Genomic DNA, 24380 nt, shown 5'->3' on the forward strand with positions numbered 1-24380 from the left:
AGTCAATAATACAGTAGAAAAATAAGTCTATATACAATGTGAGCAAATGAGGTGAGATAAGGGAGGTAAAGGCAAAAAAGGCCATGGTGGCAAAGTAAATACAATATAGCAAGTAAAACACTGGAATGGTAGATTTGTAGTAGAAGAAAGTGCAAAGTAGAAATAAATAATGGGGTGCAAAGGAGCTAAATAAATAAATACAGTAGGGGAAGAGATAGTTGTTTGGGCTAAATTATAGATGGGCTATGTACAGGTGCAGTGATCTGTGAGCTGCTCTTGACAGCTGGTGCTTAAAGCTAGTGAGGGAGATAAGTGTTTCCAGTTTCAGAGATTTTTGTAGTTCATTCCAGTCATTGGCAGCAGAGAACTGGAAGGAGAGAAGGCCAAAGGAGGAATTGGCTTTGGGGGTGACCAGAGAGATATACCTGCTGGAGCGCGTGCTACAGGTGGGTGCTGCTATGGTGACCAGTGAGCGGAGATAAGGGGGGACTTTACCTAGCAGGGTCTTGTAGATGACCTGGAGCCAGTGGGTTTGGCGACGATTATGAAGCGAAGGCCAGCCAACGAGAGCGTACAGGTCGCAGTGGTGGGTAGTATATGGGGCTTTGGTGACAAAACGGATGGCACTGCAGTCTATCCAGTTTGTTGAGTTGGGTATTGGAGGCTATTTTGTAAATGACATCGCCCCCCCCCAACAAAAAAAAAACAAAACATGTAATATGTCCTTGAAACATTTAATTGAAATACTGTAGAATTCCATTTATTCCTATGGAGGACTACTCTTACTAGGGAGTGCCAATATGGCCGACCAGTGGCTTCAAAGCCTCTCAATGGACAATAAATTGCAAAATACAATCTAGGGTTTATATACGTCATTGGGTGTAGCAAAGTGAATTTGTCTGTGAGCTGGCCGATTTTGCATAATATACATACAATATTCTGTAGAACTACTAAAGCAAATAGTAGGCCTAAATTAAGCAAATTATCTTCTCAGTTCCAGGATAAAGTTTAAACCCAAATAAATGACAATAAATACTTTTGTTAATCAAGATGTGGAAATGTTTTAAAAGAAAGACATATATTATTGATTTTTTTTTTGGGGGGGGGGGGGGGGGATCATGGTGTATTAAACAGCTCACTGTTATTGCAAAGCAGCCCAAAGCCCTTCTCAAAAAAGTAAAGTTTAACTTAGACTTTACTCTGGCTAAATCAACACAGATCTCTCTCTCTCTCTCTTTCTCTCTCTCTCTCTCTCTACCATGTTAACCAAACATCTTGCACAAGTTTTGGACACATTAAACATGAAGGCTCTTCTAATATGGGTTGTTTTGCTGAACTTTTACAAACTCCTTAAGACAAGTGACTGCACTTCAACACAGTAAGTTTCCCACAATAAACATTGTCATAATTGTTTAGGAGACTTTGCTTAAACTAAATGAAAAATAGATGTGTTTGACTGATAGATCCAGAAGGACTACCACATGATCACATGATAATGTTTACTCTTTCCACGTATATCTTCCTACACGTTTTCTGTATTTAAAAAAAAGTAGAATTGAAGTGATCATTGACATGAAGTTGACGTCGTTGACATGATTTAAGGAATTCATAAGAAATCATGAGATGACAGGATACATTTAAACCCATGCATTTGCTATAATACGGAACTGTAATGAATAACAAACTAATCTGGGAAGGATAACACTTCAATTTGCTCAATTTGCCATTGGCTCAATTTACCCCAAGGCAAACATTTGGACTATATTAGCCCACACAGCTACAAGGATGCACTTTCATGCTAGGTTTAAGATCTCATATTTAAGCTTATAGAGACCCCAACTGGTGTATAGGACAGTATTAAAATGATCTGCATTGGTTTAGATACAAACCTCATGAAACCTCTAACCCAGGCCTGAGCAAAGGCCTGCCCGGGGCAGTAGACGGCCCGCGGAGTCATGCTCTGATCAATTTGCGATAGTAGTTTTGAAAAACGTATTTGTTATTCAAATTAAAAGCCCAATGAATACCCACCTTTGTGTAATGATTTAACCATTTATTCTGAAGGCACGTATAAATAACAACTGCACGAGGACAGACAGTGACTGACAGGCTGACAGACGTCACAATTACACAATTACACAATTACAATTGCGCAAAAATGTTACTAAACTTTAATACATCCAAAAGATTCAATATCAACAGAAGTGTACGAAAGGGATGCCCAATTTCGCCATTTGTATGCATTTTGGTTGTGGAACATCTATCTCTAGATATTCAGAATAATGCAAATCGGTATGGCTTAACCATTTTTTAACAAAGAAATCAACATTTCCCAACTGGCTGATGATACTAACGCTTTTTATTATGAGACAAAGATCAGGTCGTCCATGTCCTTAATGCTATCACTGAATTCTCTATTGCATCAGGATTAAAACTGAATGTTTCTAAATGTGAAATATTATGTTTATATGATTCCGATGATAAAGAAATAGAAAATATTCCTGTAAAAGACTGTTAAATATTTACGAATACACCTGTCAAAAAAAAACACTTAGTCAGACAACATATGATTTTCTCTCCTAATATTAAGAAAACAAAAACTATATTTAATAATTGGCTACAAAGGAATCTTTCTATACTTGGGAGAGTACTTCTGTCCAAGGCAGAGGGACTGTCTCGCTTTGTGTACCCCACATTATCTTTATTTGTAAATCCCTCTACTTGTAAAGAGATCAACAAGACCTTTCTTGACTTCAACTGGAAAAATAAGTCTCACAAACTGAAAGAGTCAGTCCTCTCTAATAAAAGAGCTGAAGGAGGTCTGGAAGTGTTGGATTTTGTTGACATAAATAACACTTTCAAGATCAAACTGGTTGAAAATATGTTTGATCAATACTGATTCAATATGATATTTCATTCCAAATAATGTGTTTAAATTTGGAGGTCTTCAATTTTTACTGAAATGTAATTATATTCCTGAAAGATTACGCGGTAAATTGGCTAGGTTTCACCAACAAGCTTTAATGGCATGGAAAATATGTTCCTGCACAAATTTTCCCCACATAAAGCTCTTTTGTGGAATAATTTAGACATAACTGTAACGAATAAGTCATTGTTCTACCCCAGCTGGCATGAGAGGAATATTGACTTTGTTCTTTATGTTTTTGACAACACAGGTAATATTCTTACATATGAACTATTTATAACATTGAATGAGTTTCCAATACCTTTCAGAGAGTTTATTTCTGTGATCAAAGCCATTCCCAGTGGTCTAACTACACTAATGAAAACTCATCTTAGCTTTGGTAATGATCACAAAACTTATCCAGAACTAAGGTTGGAAGGTGTGTGTCACGGTTGTCGTAATGAGAAGCGGACCAAAGTGCAGCGTGTGTGTCGTTCCACATTTTATTTACACTGTGAAACTATGCAATACATAAACTAAAGAACAAAACAACAAACTGTGACGCAGAGGTGAAACATACCCTACTCAAAAACAATCTCCCACAAACCCAGGTAGGAAAAAACCCTACTTATGTATGATCTCCAATTAGAGACAACGAGGACCAGCTGCCTCTAATTGGAGATCATCCCAAACAGAACCCAACATAGAAATACAAAACTAGAACATGACAACATAGAAATAGTAAACATAGAATAGAACAAAGAACTACAAATCTCGAATGCCCACCCAAAACACACCCTGACCTAACCAAAATAGAGAAACAAAACGCCTCTCAGGTCAGGGCGTGACAGTACCCCCCCCCCAAAGGTGCGGACTCCCGGCCGCAAACCTGAACCTATAGGGGAGGGTCCGGGTGGGCATCTACCTATGGTGGCGGCTCCGGTTCGGGGCATAGCCCCCGCTCCGCCCACTGATCCCTCTGCTTTTGTGTCGCCGGAGGAACCAGACCGTGGATCATCGCCGGAAGCTCTGAACCGTGGATCATCGCTGGATGAACCGGGCCGTAGAACGTCGCCGGAGGTTCTGGACTGCAAACCGCCGCTGGAGGCTCCGGACTGGGGACCTCCGCTGAAGAATCCGGACTGTGAGCCGTCTCAGGAGGTTCCGGACTCTGGGCCGTCTCAGGAGGTTCCGGACTGGGAACTGTCGCCGGAAGCTCCGGACTGGGAACTGTCGCAGGAAGCTCCGGACTGGGAACTGTCGCAGGAAGCTCCGGACTGGGAACTGTCGCAGGAAGCTCCGGACTGGGAATGCTCACTGGAGGCCTGATGCGTGGGGCTGGCACAGGTGGCGCCAGACTGGTAACACGAACCTCAGGGCGAGTGCGGTGAGCAGGAACAGGACACCCCGGACTGGGCAGGCGCACTGGAGGCCTGATGCGTGGGGCTGGCACAGGTGGTGCCAGACTGGTTACACGCACCTCAGGGCAAGTGCGGGGAGCAGGCACAGGGCATACCAGGCTGGATAGACTCACTGGAGGCCAGGTACGTGGGGCAGGCAGGCACAGGATATACTGGGCCGTGAAGGCGCACCGGAGGTCTCGAGCTTAGAGCTGGCACAACCTGTCCTGGCTGGATGCTCAACCTAGCTCGACAAATGCGGGCACAGATCGCACCGGCCTGTGAATGCGCACTGGCGACACAGTGCGCACCACCGCATAACACGGTGCTTGCTTCGTCACTCGCTCCCCACGGTAAGCACGGGGAGTTGGCTCAGGTCTCCAACCTGACTCTGCCAATCTCCCCGTGCCTCTCGCACTTGCCTCGTGGTTGGTATAGTGCCTCGTAATATCGCCGCTCCGCTTTCACTGCCTCAATTTCCTCTTTAGGACGGCGATACTCCCCAGCCTGCCTCCAGGGTCCTTTCCCGTCCAATATCTCCTCCCAAGTCCATTTGTCCTGCTGACCACGCTGCTTGGTCCTTTGGTGGTGGGAGATTCTGTCACGGTTGTCATAAGGAGAAGCGGACCAAAGTGCAGCGTGTGTCGTTCCACATTTTATTTACACTGTGAAACTATGCAATACATAAACATAAACTAAAGAACAAAACAACAAACTGTGACGCAGAGGTGAAACATACCCTACTCAAAAACAATCTCCCACAAACCCAGGTAGGAAGAAACCCTACTTATGTATGATCTCCAATTAGAGACAACGAGGACCAGCTGCCTCTAATTGGAGATCATCCCAAACAAAACCCAACATAGAAATACAAAACTAGAACATGACAACATAGAAATAGAAAACATAGAATAGAACAAAGAACTACAAATCTCGAATGCCCACCCAAATGACACCCTGACCTAACCAAAATAGAGAAACAAAACGTCTCTCTCAGGTCAGGGCGTGACAGTGTGAGCTTACTTGAAAAATCTTGTTGTAATAAGACAAATTCTCCATTCACAGAACCAACTTACGTCTAGAGGAACATTTTCCTGGAACATGCGTATTCACATTGTCTGGAAAAAGCTTGGTTTAAGGCCTTACAAATATTGTATACCAAACAAATTTAAGGAAGTGCACTTTAAAATTCTACATGAGATATATCCATGTAATTCTATGTTGTCCAAGGTGAGAATCTGACTCACTTGTTCTTTGAATGTAAATTTGTGTCAGCATTTTGGGAAAACCTTGCAGAATACTTATTTACCATTATGAACACTACCCATGTTTTTGACATGAAGAATATAATGTTACTATTGCAATGATAACAAGACCATTGAAATGATTGTGATTTTTTTTACTCTTGTTGCCAAATACTTTATACACAAACAAAAATTCCAGAATTCTATACCAAAATTATTTTTGATTGAATTGAATTATCTTGTTAAGAATTTATCCCTTGTGAATAACAACAAGAATAACATCTTCCTGATCATTATAATGAGATTTTTTCAGAGTGAATACAATTGCACTAGAATTTTTTTTTTTTTTTTTGTATTATTTTATTTTATTTGTATGTTTAGTATTTTCTTGTTAATACCTGTGTTTAGTTTTTTTTAGACATGTTTGATGTAGCAATGTAAGTTGATTTTTGTATTATGAATAAACATTTATAAAAAAAATTATAATAATAAGAAAAAAGAAAAAAGGGAAGAAGACAATGAATGTTGGGTGTTCTAGCAAGAGTGGACATGGAACAATTTCTTTATTGAGGTATCAGGGAAAGCTGTGTGCTAAGTGTGCAAAGAGAGCATCGCTGTCTTGAAAGACTACAACTTGTCCCGACACTTCCAGGCGAAGCATGCAGAGAAATATAGGAATATGTCTTCTGAGCAGAGGGCAAGTGCATCGAAGGAGTTGCTTTCTCAGTTGCAAAAGCAGCAAGGACTTTTCACAAAACTGCATTCAGCAAACGACGGAATTGCGGGAGCTAGCCATGACTCTGCAGCAATACTTTGCCCGGCCAAGAAAGAGCTGTTTGAAAATATTTCCCTGTCAAGACGAACAGTGACGCGGCATGTTGAGGACATCGCAGAGAATATGGAACAACAGTTGAAAGTGACATGACAGTTGTTCATATTCTTACGAGGCATAACCCCAGACGTTGAAATTACAGAGAAGCTTGCTTCAGTGCAGTCAGTGAAGAGCACAATCCCAGGGAAAGATTTATTGGAGGAGGTTAATAAGTGTGTGTCAAAGCTGTAACTGAGTTTTGAAAAGTTATCCAGTGTGACCACTGATGGGTGCCAAAACTTGACAGGAAAAAACGTTGTCCTTGTGAAAATGATACAAGATCAAGTAGCTGAGCTGAACCCAGATCAGAAAATTATTTTCCTGCGTTGCATTATTCATCAGGAGGTGCTCTGTAAATGTGTTCTGAAAATGAGCCATGTTGTGGATACAGTCACTAAAGTGATACACAAAACAAACGTGATATGGCTGAGTTTGGGGAAGGTGCTTAAGGATAGGGGACAGTATTTTCACGTTCGGATGAAAAACGTGCCCAGAGTAAACTGCCTGCTACTCGGGCCCAGAGTCAAATATTTGCATATTATTAGTAGATTTGGATAGAAAACACTCTGAAGTTTCTAAAACTGTTTGAATGATGTCTGTGAGTATAACAGCCAGTGAAATAGCACAGCGCCAAATTCAAAAAACAAAAATCTCATAATTCAAATTTCTCACACATACAAGTATTATACATCATTTTAAAGATAAGATTCTCGTTAATCTAACCACAGTGTCCGATTTCAAAAAGGCTTTACAGCGAAAGCAAAACATTAGATTATGTTAGCACATCACCTAAACAAGAAAAGCCAAACAGCCATTTTCCAGGTAAGGAGAGGCGTCACAAAAACCAGAAATACAGCTAAAATTAATTACTAACCTTTGACGATCTTCATCAGATGACACTCCCAGGACTAAATGTTAGACAATACATGAATGTTTTGTTAGATAATGTTCATATTTATATCCAAAAACCCCATTTTACATTGGCGCGTGATGTTCAGAAAATATATTGCCACCCAAAACTTCCGGTGAATGAGCACATCAATTTACAAAAATACTCATCATAAACGTTGATAAACTTTACAACAGTTATTGAAAGAATTATAGATAAACTTCTCCTTAATGCAACCGCTGTGTTAGATTTCAAAATAGCTTTACGGCGAAAGCACATTTTTCAATATTCTGAGTACAGAGCACAACCATCAAAGCAAGCTATACAGATAACAGCCAAGTTCTGGAGTCAACTAAACTCAGAATTAGTATTATAAATATTCACTTACCTTTGCTGATCTTCGTCAGAATGCACTCCCAGGACTCCTACTTCCACAAGAAATGTTAGTTTTATTCGAAATACTCCATATTTATGTCCAAATACCTCCTTTTGTTCGCGCGTTCAGATCACTATCCAAAGGCATAATGCGCGAGCGTAAATCCAGACACGAAAAGTCAAAATGTTCTATTACCGTTCGTAGACACATGTCAAACGTTGTTTACAATCAATCCTTAGGGTCTTTTTATCGTAAAAATGCGATAATATTCCAACCGGACAATAGCGTATTCATTCCAGAAGAAAAAGAAGGAACGGCGTGCTCGCGCATAACCAAGTCCTTTGCCCTCAGGCAGTCCACTGATTGACTGAGCTCCTATTCTCTGCCCAGTAACAGGAGAAGGATGAAATAAGTTTCTAAAGGCTGTTGACAGCCAATGGAAGCCTTAGGAAGTGCAACGTGACCCCACAGACACTGTAGTTTCGATAGGGATCCAGCTAATGGGATTCGCGTGTTAAGGGGTCACTAAGAGGTTAAAAGGGTGTGGGACCTGAAGTCGGAGATTTCAGAGTTTTTGCAAATGAAAGGAAAATATGTGGATTTCCCTCAATTGCAAGATAAAGAATGGTTGGCTGATTTGGCCTTCACCGTGGACATCATGGCCCTCATGAATGAACTGAATTCCAGACTACAAGGGAAGGGCCTTTTTGCACATCAGATGTACAGCCTTGTCAAAGCCTTCAAGGGAAAATTACTCCTGACCCACCAAGTAGAAGCCAACAATCTCACCCACCTTCCGACACTACTAGTCTGTTCCCTACTAGATGACCAGCTGGAGAAGTATACATCGGTGCGCTGCGTGCTTTGAGCGGTGAGTTTTCTCGTCGTTTTGAGGATTTCAAAGTGTTGGAAAATGACATGCTGTTGGTTTCCTCTCCTTTCACCTTCAATGTGGATAACGCTCCCACTGACCTGCAACTTGAGCTTATCGATCTTCAGTCTGATGCAGTGATTGGAGAACTATTCAAAACAATGTCACTGACGAGGTTCTATGCATCTCTCGATGAACAACATTTTTCAAAGATTAGGAGTCATGCTCAGAAGATGCTTATACTGTTTGCGTCAACCTATGTATGTGAACAGACATTTTCAGTGATGAAATATAACAAGTCAAGGCACAGATCATCTCTTACTGAATCTCACCTCTCAGCAATCCTGCGCATAGCAACATCAGAAACTATAGCTGACCTCACTGCTCTAGTCAATGCCCATCAGAGACTTCTCTCCTCACACTGATTGAGTAGTTTAAATGTAATGTTGAGCTCTCTCTTTTTCTTGTGTTTTTGTGCATACCCGTTAACAAGAGTTCTGTCCGTGGTGCTGAATGCACAGTGTACTTTTCCCTCCGTGTAGTTCATTGAATGTTTAATAATGAAAATACCTACCAAAAGGAGAACATGGATGTTGTTTATTTCTCTTCATGTTAAAAAAGTAAAATAAGTAGCATATCTGGATGTGATTTACAGTAGATATATCTGTCAACACAGTCATACACATGATGTATAATCCTGTAATATGATTCTGGACCACGATTTCAAAAATATATTCTAATATGGCCCTCCATGGAAATAATTGCCCAGGCATGCTCTAACCAAGTAAACTAATTTGACTTGGTGAAAATCAGTTTTATTTTTACAAACTTGCTTACCACTTTTTCCATGTGGTTTATTCCTTCACAGACTCCATGAAATGATAACCTTTTTCGACATATTTGGTCAAAAATATTAATTTCTAGAAACAAGGGTGGCTCAACTTACCCCTTTGGCTCAACTTACCTCACTCTCCCCTACATCTCAATAGTCTAGTGACCTCGCCTCATCTCCTTTCCTATGTGGAGATGAACAGGAGACGAGAAAAGGAAGCCACATTAGCCTATTTTTCCTTTGTCTTTCACAGTAACCAAGTACTCTCAATCCAAGTCACAACACAGCAACAAGCAGATATTGTGAGGAACATATCCAGCCAATATGAGGTACAATAATGATGTGATAATAAACTAATAATTCACTTCTGTTTAAAAATAACTTTTCACTTCACTGGTCATGAACCAAGAACATTGTGCAATTACTATTTTTGTTTCTGTAATAGGTTACAGTGTGTTGTTTTCAGACTTCATGTTACACACAATTAGGATGCATTCTTTTTAAAGTTTATTAATGCGTTTGTGTTTGTGTGTGTCTCCCAGACAGTTTTGTGGTCACCTGTTTCACCTGAGCACATCGGAGCAGACACTGAGGTGCACCTGTTTGTTCCTGCCAACAACTTGGGGACTGTCACAGACCTGATGCAGACACACCACCTAACACACCAGTATGTCATGTGATCAGTGCTCATATTTTAGCAAGACTAGCAACTTTAACACAACACCTAACTGCCTCGTCAAAAAGTTCAGATTTCTTGGCTTAACGGCTAAGGTGTTGGGTTTACAGTAGCAAGATCTTGAGTTCAAGCCCCGGTTTGGACTACCAGCCGACTTCGCTTAAACTTCAATATTGATTTTACTATGTTATGCCCTTAAGGTCATATCCATGATATAAGCTTTCAGTATTATGAAATGCATGTAGAATGTTTTTAATAGTTCAGAGAAATCCCCAAGAGTAAGAATGTGTGTTTGTTTCAGAGTGCTACTGGACAACACAGAGGAACTGATCGAGATGCAGACCAGGAATGAATCGTCAGACCCTCGAAGCAGCGTATCTTATTATGATCGATACCATTCTCTGGAGGACGTAAGAGACCTGATTGTGTCATGTCATTACCTAACGTTATTAACATAACCTTAATGTAATGTAACAACATCATCTCAATGTAACATCCCATTAACATTACTTTAACGTCATAACCTTTTCTGGGCCCATATTCATACAGCGTCTCAGCGTTAGAGTGCTGATCTAGGATCGTTATGATGCTTCTTAGATAGTAACATTATATGGCCAGGGGCAGCTGGTCCTAGATCAGTTATACTACTGTGAAACACTTTATGAATATAAGGCTCTGGTCATTTGTGATCCCAGCTAGTAGATGTCAAGTAAGTTTTTATTATGATGTCTCTTTTATAGATATACTGTTGGATCAACAAGACTGCCCAGGAACACCCAGACATGGTCAAAGTCATCCTGATTGGCTCATCGTATGAAAAACGCCCACTTTACGTTCTCAAGCTGCCTTTTTAGCAATGATTCATACAATTATTATATTTTTAAATAATGTCATAGTCATTTTATAGGTCATAGTCATTTTATACTGATCAAATTATTGCATTTCTCTGTTGTCTTTTTCAGTTGTCTGGACGACAAGAGAGAGCTGAAAAGAGAGCTATGTGGATTGACTGTGGCATTCATGCTAGAGAATGGATCTCCCCAGCTTTCTGCCTGTGGTTTGTGCAATATGTCAGTACCATGTTCCTAAAACCCAGATTCTCTACCAACTTATATTCTATCTATTCTGATAGGCCATACTGTATAGATCTTTGGTTATATAGCATCTTCATAACTCAGTGGTTATGAAGTACAATTGAACATTTTTATGATGGCTCTGGAATTGTATTAAATCGCATTGCACACTATTTTGATTGGAACATAGACAGCTATATTAAAATGTGTTTCCTGCACAACTTTTCCCCACATAAAGCTCTTTTGTGGAATAACTCAGACATAACTGTAAGGAAAAGTCATTGTTCTACCCCATCTGGCATGAGAGGAATATTGACTTTGTTCTTGATGTTTTTGACAACACAGGTAATATTGTTACATTTGAACAATTTCTAACATTGAATGATTTTCCAATTCTGAGAGTTTATTTCTGTGATCAAAGCCATTCCCAGTGGTCTAACTACACCAATGAAAACTCATCTTAGCTTTGGTAATGATCACAAAGCCACTATTTTGATTTGGAACATAGACAGCTATATTAAAATGTTGAATCTTCCTTGTGCTCTTTCCTCAGTCCTTGAATTTCTATAATCTAAACAATGATATCACTGAGATGCTGAACAGTATGGACATCTATGTGCTGCCTGTCATGAACCCGGATGGATACAAGTACACATGGACAACGGTAAAGAATAAGGCAATTAATAAGATGTATCGAAATTGAGTCAGTGGCTGCGTTCCAGGACGACAGCTACCTCATGGACTGCGCAGTTGGGCGTCAGATTGCTATATGAAGTGGTTAGCTCATATCCCACGATCCAGTGAGATCTGGCATGATTCTGCAATGTAGTCAGTCTGGAATGCTGCCAGTGCCTTCAAATATGTCAATCTGAGCCACACAAAAATTGTCATCTCTACGAGCACTGTGCATCATATGGACATACAGTACTTAGTGCATATGAATGATCTCTCAGCCAAGATCCATGATCTAACAAATATATCATTTTAACACAGAGATCCATTCCACTCACCCTTAAACAACTCAACTGAATTTATTCTGCATAATGAATATACAGAATGTCAGAGAGATTTCATATTTTGTGAGTTTACGTCCGTATATGTTTTAGGATATGGCAGTAGGCTATATGTTTTGAGATTATACTGTGTGTGCTCCTTTATTTCACCAGAATCGAATGTGGAGGAAGAATCGTTCCTCGAGCAAGGAAAGCAACTGTGTTGGAACCGACCTCAATAGAAACTTTGATGCAAACTGGTGCAGTAAGTCTGAAATGGGAACTGAACTGGCAGCTTGAGGGCTACTGGTCTCTGATCTCACATACAAATTACTGCCGTTGTTCCCTTGAGCAAGCCTCTTATCCCCAAAATTGCTCTCCATCCAGGGGCGTTGCACTGCTACTGACTCTGTGTCGCTCAACGTGTGTGTGTGTGTGTGTGCTTCTGGGTGTGTTGGGGAAAAAGGCAGAAGATGACTTTGCGTTCTAACCAAATGAAAAATAAACGTTCTATTATATTGCGTCTGCAGCGAAGGGAGCCTCCAACAGGCCCTGTGATGAGATATATTGTGGCCAGTTCCCAGAGTCGGAGCCTGAGGCAGAAGCCGTGGCTAACTTCTTGCGCAGCCACAAAGACTCGGTAAAGCTCTACCTCTCCATCCATTCCTATGGTCAGATGCTGCTCTTCCCATACTCCTGCTCCAATGAGGAGGTGCCTAACTACGCCGAGTTGGTGAGTTGTTGGGAGCGATGAATGGGTGGATGAAACCTAGGGATCACATATTAGGCATTCATTTGCAGTTGATAAGTGTGTTTGTAAGTAGCTAATTAGGCATATATTCTGTATAATTAGCCATTTATTAAGCCTTTTCAGCGTTTTCCTATTCACACAAACAATAATAGGCTAATCATACCTGAAATGGCATAATTAGCTACTTATAAATGCCTATATGGTGATCCATATACTGGTTTTTGATCAGTCAGTAAATATCATAACCCACAAAAATGCTAACCTCCCCTGGTATTGGTAATGGTGAGAGGTTAGAATGTCTTGTGGGTGTCTTTGTGCCTCTAAATGTATAAAATCATAATTATTCCCGATTTATTCAGGCTTATCCGTAATCATGGTAATCACATGTTCAGAAATATATTCTATTCTTATTTACAATCAAAGTGACTCCAAATGACACTACATTATTTACCATTCATTTCTATTGGGCACAAAATAATATTTAACGCATCCAATAAGTTTCTAGAGTCTATAGCTTGACGAAGTCATTTCGTGCTGGGAATTTGGGACCAAATACTAAACTTTTGACTACTTTAATACACATAAGTGAATTTATCCAAATACTTTTGGTTCCCAAAATGATGTACAAAAAGTTCTGTAAAGTTAATCTGGCAGTCTGCACTTTAACCTCATAATCATTGTATCATTTCAAATCCAAAGTGCTGAAGTACAGAGCCAAAACAGCAAAAAATGTGTCACTGTCCAAATACTTTTGGATCTTACTGTATATTATCAACAACAACAGAAATGTATGAATAGGGACCACTTCATTTTTTTTATTTTAACTGTGTTGCATTGTTTTTTTAACAGTTTGAGCTTGTACAGGAGGCAGCCATGAAAATCAGAAGATACTACAGGAACAACTACAAATATGGCGCATCAGCAAAAACAATATGTGAGTCAGTCTTCATCAGAGTTGGGGTCAATTCCATTTAAAATTTTCTCAAGGCATAGGAATGAATGAAATTGACCCCAACCCAGGTCTCAAAAAAAACAACAACATTGTGATACTCACAGAATTTTCGTCTGTAACACATAGGTTGGAGAGGTAGGCAGCAAGGTTCAGACAAACCCCTACTGTTGCAAACCAAATGTTGGCTAGAAGCATGGGGATATAATGTTTAGATCATTTTTTCCAGTGGAGATTATGTTTATGAATTGCCTGGCTGGACTGTGGGACAGTGGATGCACATTGATAATTGAAATAGAAATGTTAACATTACACGGGAATTATCATGAATAACTCCTGGCTATCACAATCCAGGATCCAAATATACCGTTTTATACAACCTGGTCTCAGAACATTTGGTATTATTCTGTAAGTAAATCCGTTAGTATGATTATGTTACTTTTCGTATAGTATGTATTAATTTGTCCATCACCAAATTCATTACACTGAACAAAAACCTAAACACAACATACAACAATTTCAAAGATTTTACTGAGTTACAATTTATATAAGGAAATCAGTTAATGTAAATAAATTAATTAGGCCCTAATCTATGTATGACTGGGAATATAGATATGCATCTGTTGGTCACAGATAACTTAAAAAAAAGGTAGGGGCGTGGATCAGAAAACCAGTCAGTATCTGGTGTGACCACCATTTGCCTCATGCAGCGCAACACATCTCCTTCACATAGAGTTGATCAGGCTGTTGATTGTGGCCTGGGGAATGTTGTCCCACTCCTCTTCAATGGCTGTGCGAAGTTGTTGGATGTTGGCGGGAACTGGAACAGGCTGTCGTACACGTCGATCCAGAGCATCCCAAACATGCTCAATGGTGAGTATGCAGGCCATGGAAAAACTGGGACATTCTCAGCTTCCAGGAATTGTGTACAGATCCTTGAGACATTGGTCCGTGCATTATCATCCTGAAACATTATCAATCCTATGATTATTCGACTACACAGCTAATGCCTGCTGTGCATTAACATGGTACTTCATTTTGTTTATCTGTCGGCCCCAGCCTCGAACTCAGGCCCTGTGTGTAGCGAACTGACCCTCTCTGCCCATTCATTGCCATTTACCCGTTGTTGTTGTCTTAGCCGTTTACCCGTTGTTGTCTTACCCGTTGTTGTCTTAGCTCTCCAATCAACACCTGTGATAGCTTTATGCCTCTCGCTAATGTCAATTTGCCTTGTATACTGTTGTTTAAGGCAGCTCTCATCGTTTTATTTTACTGCGGAGCCCCTAGTCCCGCTCAACATGCCTCAGATAGCTCCTTTGTCCCACCCCTCACACATGCGGAGACCGCACCTAGCTTAACTGGCGCCTCCAGAGATGCAACCTCTCTCATCATCACTCAATGCCTAGGTTTACCTCCACTGTACTCGCACCCTACCATACCCTTGTCTGTACATTATGCCCTGAATCTATCCTACCACGCCCAGAAATCTGCTCCTTTTATTCTTTGTTCCCAACACACTAGACGACCAGTTCTTATAGCCTTTAGCTGTACCCTCATCCTACTCCTCCTCTGTTCCTCTGGTGATGTAAAGGTTAACCCAGGTCCTGTGGGTCCCCAGGCGCTCTCATTTGTTGACTTCTGTAACCATAAAAGCCTTGGGTTCATGCATGTTAACATCAGAAGCCTCCTCCCTAACTTTGCTTTATTCACTGCTTTAGCATACTCCGCCAACCCTGATGTCCTAGCCGTGTCTGAATCCTTGTTTAGGAAGGCCACCAAAAATTCAGAAATTTCCATCCCCAATTACAACATTTTCCATCAAGATAGAACTGCTAAAGGGGGCGGAGTTGCATTCTACTGTAGAGATAGCCTGCAGAGTTCTGTCATACTATCCAGGTCTATGCCCAAACAGTTCGAGTTTCTACTTTTAAAAATCCATCCATCAGAAATAAGTCCCTCACTGTTGCCGCTTGTTATAGAGCCCCCTCAACTCCCAGCTGTGCCCTGGACACCATATTTGAATTGATTGCCCCCCATCTATCGTCAGAGTTCGTACTGTTAGGTGACCTAAACTGGGATATGCTTAACACCCCGGCCGTCCTACAATCTAAGCTAGATGCCCTCAATCTCACACAAATTGTCCAGGAAACTACCAGGTACAACCCCAAATCGTTAACATGGCACCCTCATAGATATCATCCTGACCAACTTGCCCTCTAAATACACCTCTGCTGTTTTCAACCAGGATCTCAGCGATCACTGCCTCATTGCGTCCGTAATGGGTCCGTGGTCAAACGACCACCCCTCATCACTGTCAAACGCTCCCTAAAACAGTTCTGCGAGCAGGCCTTTCAAATCGACCTGGCCCGGGTATCCTGGAAGGATATTGACCTCATCCCATCAGTAGATGATGCCTGGTTGTTCTTTAAAAGTGCTTTCCTCACCATCTTAAATAAGCATGCCCCTTTCAAAAATGTAGAACGAAGAACAGATATAGCCCTTGGTTCGCTCAAGACTTGACTGCCCTTGACCGGCACAAAAACATCCTGTGGCGTACTGCACTAGCATCGAATAGTCCCCACGATATGCAACTTTTCAGGGAAGTCAGGAACCAATATACACAGTCAGTTAAGAGAGCAAAGGCTAGCTTTTTGAAACAGAAATTTGCATCCTGCAGCACTAATTCCAAAAGGTTTTGGGACACTGTAAAGTCCATGGAGAATAAGAGCACCTCCTCCCAGCTGCCCACTGCACTGAGGCTGGGAAACACTGTCACAACCGATAAATCCACGATAATCGAGAATTACAATAAGCATTTTTCTACGGCTGGCCATGCTTTCCACCTGGCTACCCCAACCCCGGCCAACAGCTCTGTACCCCCCACAACAACTGGCCTAAGCCCCCCCCCCCTCCACCCAAATCCAGACAGCTGATGTTCTGATAGAGCTGCAAAATCTGGATCCCTACAAATTAGCTGGGCTAGACAATCTGGACCCTCTCTTCCTAAAATGATCCGCCGCCATTGTTGCTACCCCTATTACTAGTCTGTTCAACCTCTCTTTCGTATCGTCTGAGATTCCTAAAGATTGGAAAGCGGCCGTGGCCATCCCCCTCTTCAAAGAGGGAGACACTCTAGAACCAAACTGTTACAGACCTATATCCGTCCTATTCTTCCTTTCTAAAGTCTTCAAAAGCCAAGTGAACAAACAGATCACTGACCATTTCGAATTCCACCGTACTTTCTCCACTATGCAATCCGGTTTCCGGGTGCACCTCAGCCACGCTCAAAGTCCTAAACAATATCATAACCGCCATCGATAAAAGACAGTACTGTGCAGCCGTCTTCATCGACCTGGCCAAGGCCTTCGACTCTGTCAATCACCGTATTCTTATCGGCAGACTCAACAGCCTTGGTTTCTCTAATGACTGCCTTGCCTGGTTGACTAACTGTGGCTCAGTTGGTAGAGCATGGTGTTTGCAATGGTGTTTGCAACACCAGGGTTGTGGGTTCGATTCCCACGGGGGGCCAGTATGATTTTTTTTTTTTAAAAGGTATGAAATGAATTGAAATGTATGCATTCACTACTGTAAGTCGCTCTGGATAAGAGCGTCTGCTAAATGACTAAAATGTAAAAATGTAAATGTTCTCAGATAGAGTTCAGTGTGTCAAATCGGAGGGCCTGTTGTCCGGACCTCTGTTAGTCTCTATGGGGGTGCCACAGGGTTCAATTTCCGGGCCGACTCTTTTCTCTATATATATCAATGTTTTCGCTCTTGCTGCGGGTGATTCTTTGATCCACCTCTACGCAGACGACACCATTCTGTATTCATCTGGCCCTTCTTTGGACACTGTGTTATCAAACCTCCAAACGAGCTTCAATGCCATACAGCACTCCTTCCGTGGCCTCCAACTGCTCTTAAATGCTATAAGTCTATAAGTCTTTGCTAGGTAAAGCTCCGCCTTACCTCAGCTCACTGGTCACCATAGCAACACCCACCTGTAGCACGCGCTCCAGCAGGTATATTTCACTGATCATCCCCAAAAACAACACCTACTTTGGCCGCCTTTCCTTCCAGTTCTCTGCTGCCAATGACTGGAACGAATTGCAAAAATCACTGAAGTTGGAGACATATCTCCCTCTCTAACTTTAAGCATCAGCTGTCAGAGCAGCTTACCGATCGCTGCAGCTGTACACAGTCCATCTGTAAATAGCCCATCCAACCAACTACATACCTCATCCCCATATTTGTTTTTCTGCTCTTTTGCACACCAGTATTTCTACTTCCATATCCTCATCTGCACATCTATCACTCCAGTGTTTATTGCTAAATTGTAATTACTTTGCCACTATAGCCTATTTATTGCCATACCTCCTTACTTCATTTGCACACAATGTATACAGATTTTTCTATTGTGTTAATGACTGTACGTTTGTTTATCCTGTGTATATCTCTGTGCTGTTGTTTTTGTCGCACTGCTTTGCTTTATCTTGGCCAGGTCGCAGTTGTAAATAACAACTTGTTCTCAACTGGCCTACCTGGTTAAATAAAGGTGAAATAAATCTAAAAATTAAAAACTTGAGGCAATGGTGACGGATAAATGGCACGACAACCCCACCTCCACCGTGATGCACTCTGTTCACTACGTTGACGACATCAATCCGCTCGCCCACACTGCCATCTACCCAGTACAGTTGAAACTGGGATTCAACCGTGAAGAGCACACTTCTTCAGTGTGCCATTGGCCATCGAAGGTGAGCATTTGCCCACTGAAGTCGGTTAAGACGCCAAACTGCAGTCAGGTTAAAACTCTGGTGAGGACGACAAGCATGCAGATGAGCTTCCCTGAGACAGTTTCTAACAGTTTGTCCAGAAATTCTTCGGTTGTGCAAACCCACAGTTTCATCAGCTGTCCGGGTGGCTGGTCTCAAACAATTCCGCAGGTGAAGAAGCTGGATGTGGAGGTCCTGGGCTGGCGTGGTTACATGTAGTCTGTGGTTGTGAGGCCGGTTGGACGTACTGCCAAGTGCTCTAAAACGACATTGGAGGAGGCTTATGGTAGAGAATTTAACATTCAATTCTCTAGCAACAGCTCTGGTGGACATTCCTACAGTCAGCATGCCAATTGCATGCTCCCTCAAAACGCTCCCTCAACTTGAGACATCTGTGGCATTGTGTGTTATGACAAAACTGCAGATTTTAGAGTGGACTTTTATTGTCCCCAGCACAAGGTGCACCTTTGTAATGATCATGCTGTTTTATCAGCTTCTTGATATGCCACACATGTCAGGTAGATTAATTATCTTAGAATCAAATCAAATTTTATTGGTCGCGTACACATGGTTAGCAGATGTTAATGCGAGTGCAGCAAAATGCTTGTACTTCTAGTTCCCACCGTGCAGTAATATCTAACAAGTCATCTAAGAATTTCACAACAGCTACCTTGTGCACACAAGTGAAAAGGAATGATTAAGAATATGTACATATAAATATATGGATGAGCGATGGCCGAACGGCATAGGCAAGATGCAGTGGATGGTATAGAGTACAGTATATACATATGAGATGAGTAATGTATGGTATGTAAACATTATATAAAGTGGCATTGTTTAAATGACTAGTGATACATTTATTACATCCAATTTTTAATTATTAAAGTGGCTAGAGATTGAGTCTGTATGTTGGCAGAAGCCACTCAGTGTTAGTCTGATGGCCTTGAGATAGAAGCTGTTTTTCAGTCTCTCTGTCCCAGCTTTGATGCACCTGTACTGACCTCGCCTTCTGGATGATAATGGGGTGAACAGGCAGTGGCTCGGGTGGTTGTTGTCCTTGATGATCTTTTTGGCCTTCCTGTGACATCGGGTGGTGTAGGTGTCCTGGAGGGCAGGTAGTTTGCCCCCGGTGATGCGTTGTGCAGACCTCACTACCCTCTGGAGAGCATAACGGTTGTGGGCGGAGGAGTTGCCGTACCAGGCAGTGATACAGCCCGACAGGATGCTCTCGATTGGGCATCTGTAAACGTTTCTTGGCAAAGGATAAATTGTCATTAACAGGGATATTGTCACGTTGATATGAAGAGATCGGGAGACAGGCGCAGGAATGCGTCATATGTTTTTTTATTATACCCAAATTACAGCGTGCCATGTAAAGGCACGGGGACGAAGACCATATAACCACGTATACAAAACACAGGGTAGAAACCCAAACAAAAGAGCGATGAGTACCTCGAATAAATACACAATCGCACAATGATTATCACACGGGACGAGACCCGCAATCATCTGCACAATATACAGTTGAAGTCGGAAGTTTACATACACTTAGGTTGGAGTCATTAAAACTCGTTTTTCAACCACTCCACAAATTTCTTGTTAACAAACTATAGTTTTGGCAAGTCAGTTAGGACATCTACTTTGTCCATAACAGAAGTAAATTTTCCAACAATTGATTACAGACAGATTGGGGGAAACTGGGGGAGGCTTGCACGCCGAAGAACACAATCCCAACCGTGAAACACGGGATAGCAGCATCATGTTGTGGGGGTGCTTTGCTGCAGGAGGGACTGGTGCACTTCACAAAATAGATGGCATCATGAGGCAGGAAAATTATGTGGATATATTGAAGCAACATCTCAAGACATCAGTCAGGAAGTTAAAGCTTGGTCGCAAATGGATCTTCCAAATGGACAATGACCCCAAACATACTTCCAAAGTTGTGGCAAAATGGCTTGACAACAAAGTCATGGTATTGGAGTGACCATCACAAAGCCCTGACCTCAATCCTATAGAAAATTTGTGGGCAGAACTGAAAAAGTGTGTGCGAGCAAGGAGGTCTACAAACCTGACTCAGTTACACCAGCTCTGTCAGGCGGAATGGGCCAAAATTCACCCAACGTATTGATGGAAGCTTGTGGAAGGCTACCTGAAACGTTTGACCCAAGTTAAACAATTTAAAGGCAATGCTACCAAATACTAATTGAGTGTATGTAAACTTCTGACCCACTGGGACTGTGATGAAAGAAATAAAAGCTTAAATAAATCATTCTCTCTACAATTATTCTGACATTTTGTAACGCCCTGGCCATAGAGAGGGGTTTTTGTTCTTTATTTTTGGTTAGGCCAGGGTGTTACATTGGGTGGGCGTTCTATGTTCATTTTTCTATGTTTCTGTTTAGTGTTTTGCACCTGACAGGACTGTTTGGCTGTCGGTTTTCTTGTTTTGTGTGTATAGTGTTCTTACGTTTATTAAAATTCAAAGATGAACACTAACTCCGCTGCACCTTGGTCTACTTCCACAGACAGCCGTTACACATTTCACATTCTTAAAATAAAGTGGTGATCCTAACTGACCTAAAACAGGGAATTTTTACTAGGATTAAATGTCAGGAATTGTGAAAAACTGAGTTTAAATGTATTTGGCTAAGGTAAACTTCCGACTTTAACTGTACGTGGCACGAAAGCCAAAACAAACAGCACAGGTACTCACACGAACCAACGAACATAGGAACAATAATCGACCAGACAATGTAAAGCCAAGGGCACACTTATACAATTACTAATCAGGGAATAGGGACCAGGTGTGTGTAATGACAGTTCTGGAGGGATCCGTGACAGACAAAAACATTTATGCACACAATTTTAGAGAAATAAGATTTTACTGCGCATGGAAAAATTCTGGTGTCTTTTATTTCAGCTCATGAAACATGGAAAGAATAATTTACATGTTGTGTTTATTTTTTTGTTCAGTTTATACAATACCAGTCAAAGATTTGGACACACCTACTTATTTTCTTTATTTTCACTATTTTCTGCATTGTATAATAATAGTGAAGGCATCAAAACTATGAAAAAACATATATGGAATCATGTAGTAACCAAAAAAGTGTTAGGCAAATATATTTTAGGTTCTTCAAAGTAGCCACCCTTTGCCTTGATGGCAGCTTTGCACACTCTTGGCATTCTCTCAAGCAGCTTCACCTGGAATACTTTTCCAACAGTCTTGAAGGAGTTCTTACATATGCTGAGCACTTGTTGGCTGCTTTTCCTTCACTCTGCAGTCCAACTCATCCCAAACCATCTCAATTAGGTTGAGGTCAGGTGATTGTGGAGGCCGGGTCATCTGATGCAGCATGGAGGTGTGTTTTGGGTCATTGTCCTGTTGAATAACAAATGATAGTCCCACTAAGCGCAATCTAAATGGGATGGCGTATCGCTGCAGAATGCTGTGGTTGCCATGCTGGTTAAGTGTGCCTTGAATTCTAAATAAATCACAGACAGTGTCACCAGCAAAGCACCATCACACCTCCTCCTCCATGCTTCACCGTGGGGACCACACATGCGGGGATCATCTGTTCACCTACTGTGCGTCTCACAAAGACACGGCGTTTGGAAACAAAAATCCCAAATTTGTACTCATCAGACCAAAGGACTGATTTCCACCAGTCTAATGTCCATTGCTTATGTTTCTTGGCCCAAACAATTATTTTATTTTTATTGGTGTCCTTTAGTAGTCGTTTCTTTGCAGAAATTTGACCATAAAGGCCTTCACGCAGTCTCCTCTGAACAGTTGATGTTGAGATGTGTTTGTTATTTGAACTCTATGAAGCGTTTATTTGTGCTGCAATCTGAGGTGCAGTTCACTCTAATGAACTTATCCTCTGCAGCAGAGGTAACTCTGGGTCTTCCTTTCCTGTGGCGGTCCTCATGAGAGTCAGTTTCATCATAGCGCTTCATGGTTTTTGCGACTGGCACTTGAAGAAACTGATCTTCATGTCTTAAAGTAATGATGGACTGTCATTTATCTTTTCATATTTGAGCTGTTCTTGCCATAATATGGATTTGGTATTTTACCAAATAGCGCTATCTTCTGTATACCACCCCTACCTTGTCACAACACATCTGATTGGCTCAAACAAATTAACTTTTAACAAGGCACAGCAGTTAATTTAAATGCATTCCAGGTGACTACCTCATGAAGCTGGTTGAGAGAATTCCAAGAGTGTGCAATCCAGCCATCAAGGCAAAGGGTGGCTACTTTGAAGAATCTCAAATAGAAAATATATTTAGATTTGTTAAACACTTTTTATTACTACATGATTCCATATGTGTAATTTCATAGTTTTGATGTCTTCACTATTATTCTACAATTTAGAAAATAGTACAAATGAACATAAACCCTTGAGTGTGTCCAAACTTTTGACTGTTACTGTATGTTGCGAATTTGCAAAAGGTAAAATATGTTACAAATGTGCAAAATGTACAATATTTTTAGAATTTGGTTAAAGAGTTAAGGTTAGGGTTAGGGGAAGGGTTAGCTGAAAGGGTTAGGAGGAAGGGTTAGCTGAAAGGGTTAGGAGGAAGGGTTAGCTAACATGCTAAGTAGTTGCAAAGTAGAAAAAAAGTAGTAAGTCGTTGAAAGGTTTCTCATTAGCTAAAAATGATAAACTTCCCATGATGAGATTCAAACTCGAATCCTTTGGGTTGCTAGATGTTCGTGTTACACGCCCACCAGTCCACCCTTACCAACCATCCTACTTTAGTTTTTGCATTACGCAACCATTGCTCTTATGTAACCATACCAAATGCAACATATCAGACTAATTTGAGTGTCCCGGATTTACATTTACTATGTTACATCTAGTCTATGAGACCAGGCTGTTTTATAATAAAATGCTGACAATTGCTTTGTAAAGCTTAACAGTCACTACAAAACAAGTTAAATTCCTTGTTCTTCCTTCGTCCTTCTCCAGACGTAGCCCCCGGAGGTTCTGACGACTGGGCCTACAACCTGGGCATCCACTACTCCTTCACCTTTGAGCTGGAGGACCGTGGTCGATATGGTTTCCTCCTACCGCCATCATTCATCTCCAACGCCTGCAATGAAGCCCTCCTCGCTCTTAAGAGTATCGCTCTCAGAGTCATTCAGAAAACACAACCCCAACCCTAACCCTTTATGCCCCTGAGAAGTTGGCTGTGTAAACCTGAGCAGTTTCACGTCTGATTTGGTCCAAAGTAATCCCTTTTATCAAAGCCTATTTTGTGTGCGTGTCTGTCAAACATGATTGTAAATTGTATCATCTTTTATTTTTTATAAGGAGTGGGGCAGTCCCAATCATTACATAATTAGTTGTTTGTTGGAGGAGAGGAAAGACGGGGGAGAGAGTGCTGAAATAGCAATGGGTCTGATTCGAACCCATGCTGCAGCAAGCTGTGTTCCACTGGCAACGGCTTAGACCGCTAGGCCAGCCTAGTGTCACTCTAGCACAGCATTCATGTTTTTGTAGTAAGTAATCATAGACACTAATGAAATCTTTCTTTCAATTCCTTTCTTATTCCTATTATCCTCCTACAGTTTTGAAGCTTTAAACTGTAGTGGTGTTGACAGTTCTCTGTGTGTAGGCTTCTAATGGTGTAACAAAGATGAATATTCCAACAGAAAACAATAATGAAATTAGATATTTAAATGTTGATGTTTTGGCCTTTCTGAGAATGCCAATTTTTTTCACTGGCTTCCCTTTAGTTTGAAGCATGGCTAGAAAACATAACATCATTG

At 41.3% G+C, this 24380-nt stretch overlaps 1 protein-coding gene across 1 annotated transcript; it reads left to right on the forward strand.

Moving 5' to 3' along the window:
• The first annotated feature begins 1242 nt into the window (after positions 1-1242).
• LOC106575090 (carboxypeptidase B2) lies at positions 1243-24307 on the forward strand. The gene is made up of 11 exons (XM_082963372.1): positions 1243-1378; positions 9642-9717; positions 9931-10055; positions 10366-10474; positions 10805-10914; positions 11038-11134; positions 11691-11801; positions 12304-12394; positions 12660-12862; positions 13730-13814; positions 23578-24307. Exons 1-11 carry the CDS (start codon positions 1260-1262, stop codon positions 23772-23774), a joined length of 1323 nt encoding a protein of 440 aa, XP_082819498.1. The 5' UTR covers positions 1243-1259; the 3' UTR covers positions 23775-24307.
• The last annotated feature ends 73 nt before the right edge of the window (positions 24308-24380 follow it).

The sequence above is a fragment of the Salmo salar genome, chromosome 17 (assembly GCF_965601325.2).
Source record: "Salmo salar chromosome 17, fSalSal1, whole genome shotgun sequence".
NCBI classification, from domain to species: Eukaryota; Metazoa; Chordata; class Actinopteri; order Salmoniformes; family Salmonidae; genus Salmo; species Salmo salar.

Coding starts and splice junctions, on each gene's coding strand:
- LOC106575090 (XM_082963372.1), top strand. CDS start 1,260: ATGTTAACCAAACATCTTGCACAAGTTTTGGACACATTAAACATGAAG. Junction 12,863..13,729: donor TGCCTAACTACGCCGAGTTG/GTGAGTTGTTGG, acceptor TTTTTTTAACAG/TTTGAGCTTGTACAGGAGGC. Junction 13,815..23,577: donor CGCATCAGCAAAAACAATAT/GTGAGTCAGTCT, acceptor GTCCTTCTCCAG/ACGTAGCCCCCGGAGGTTCT.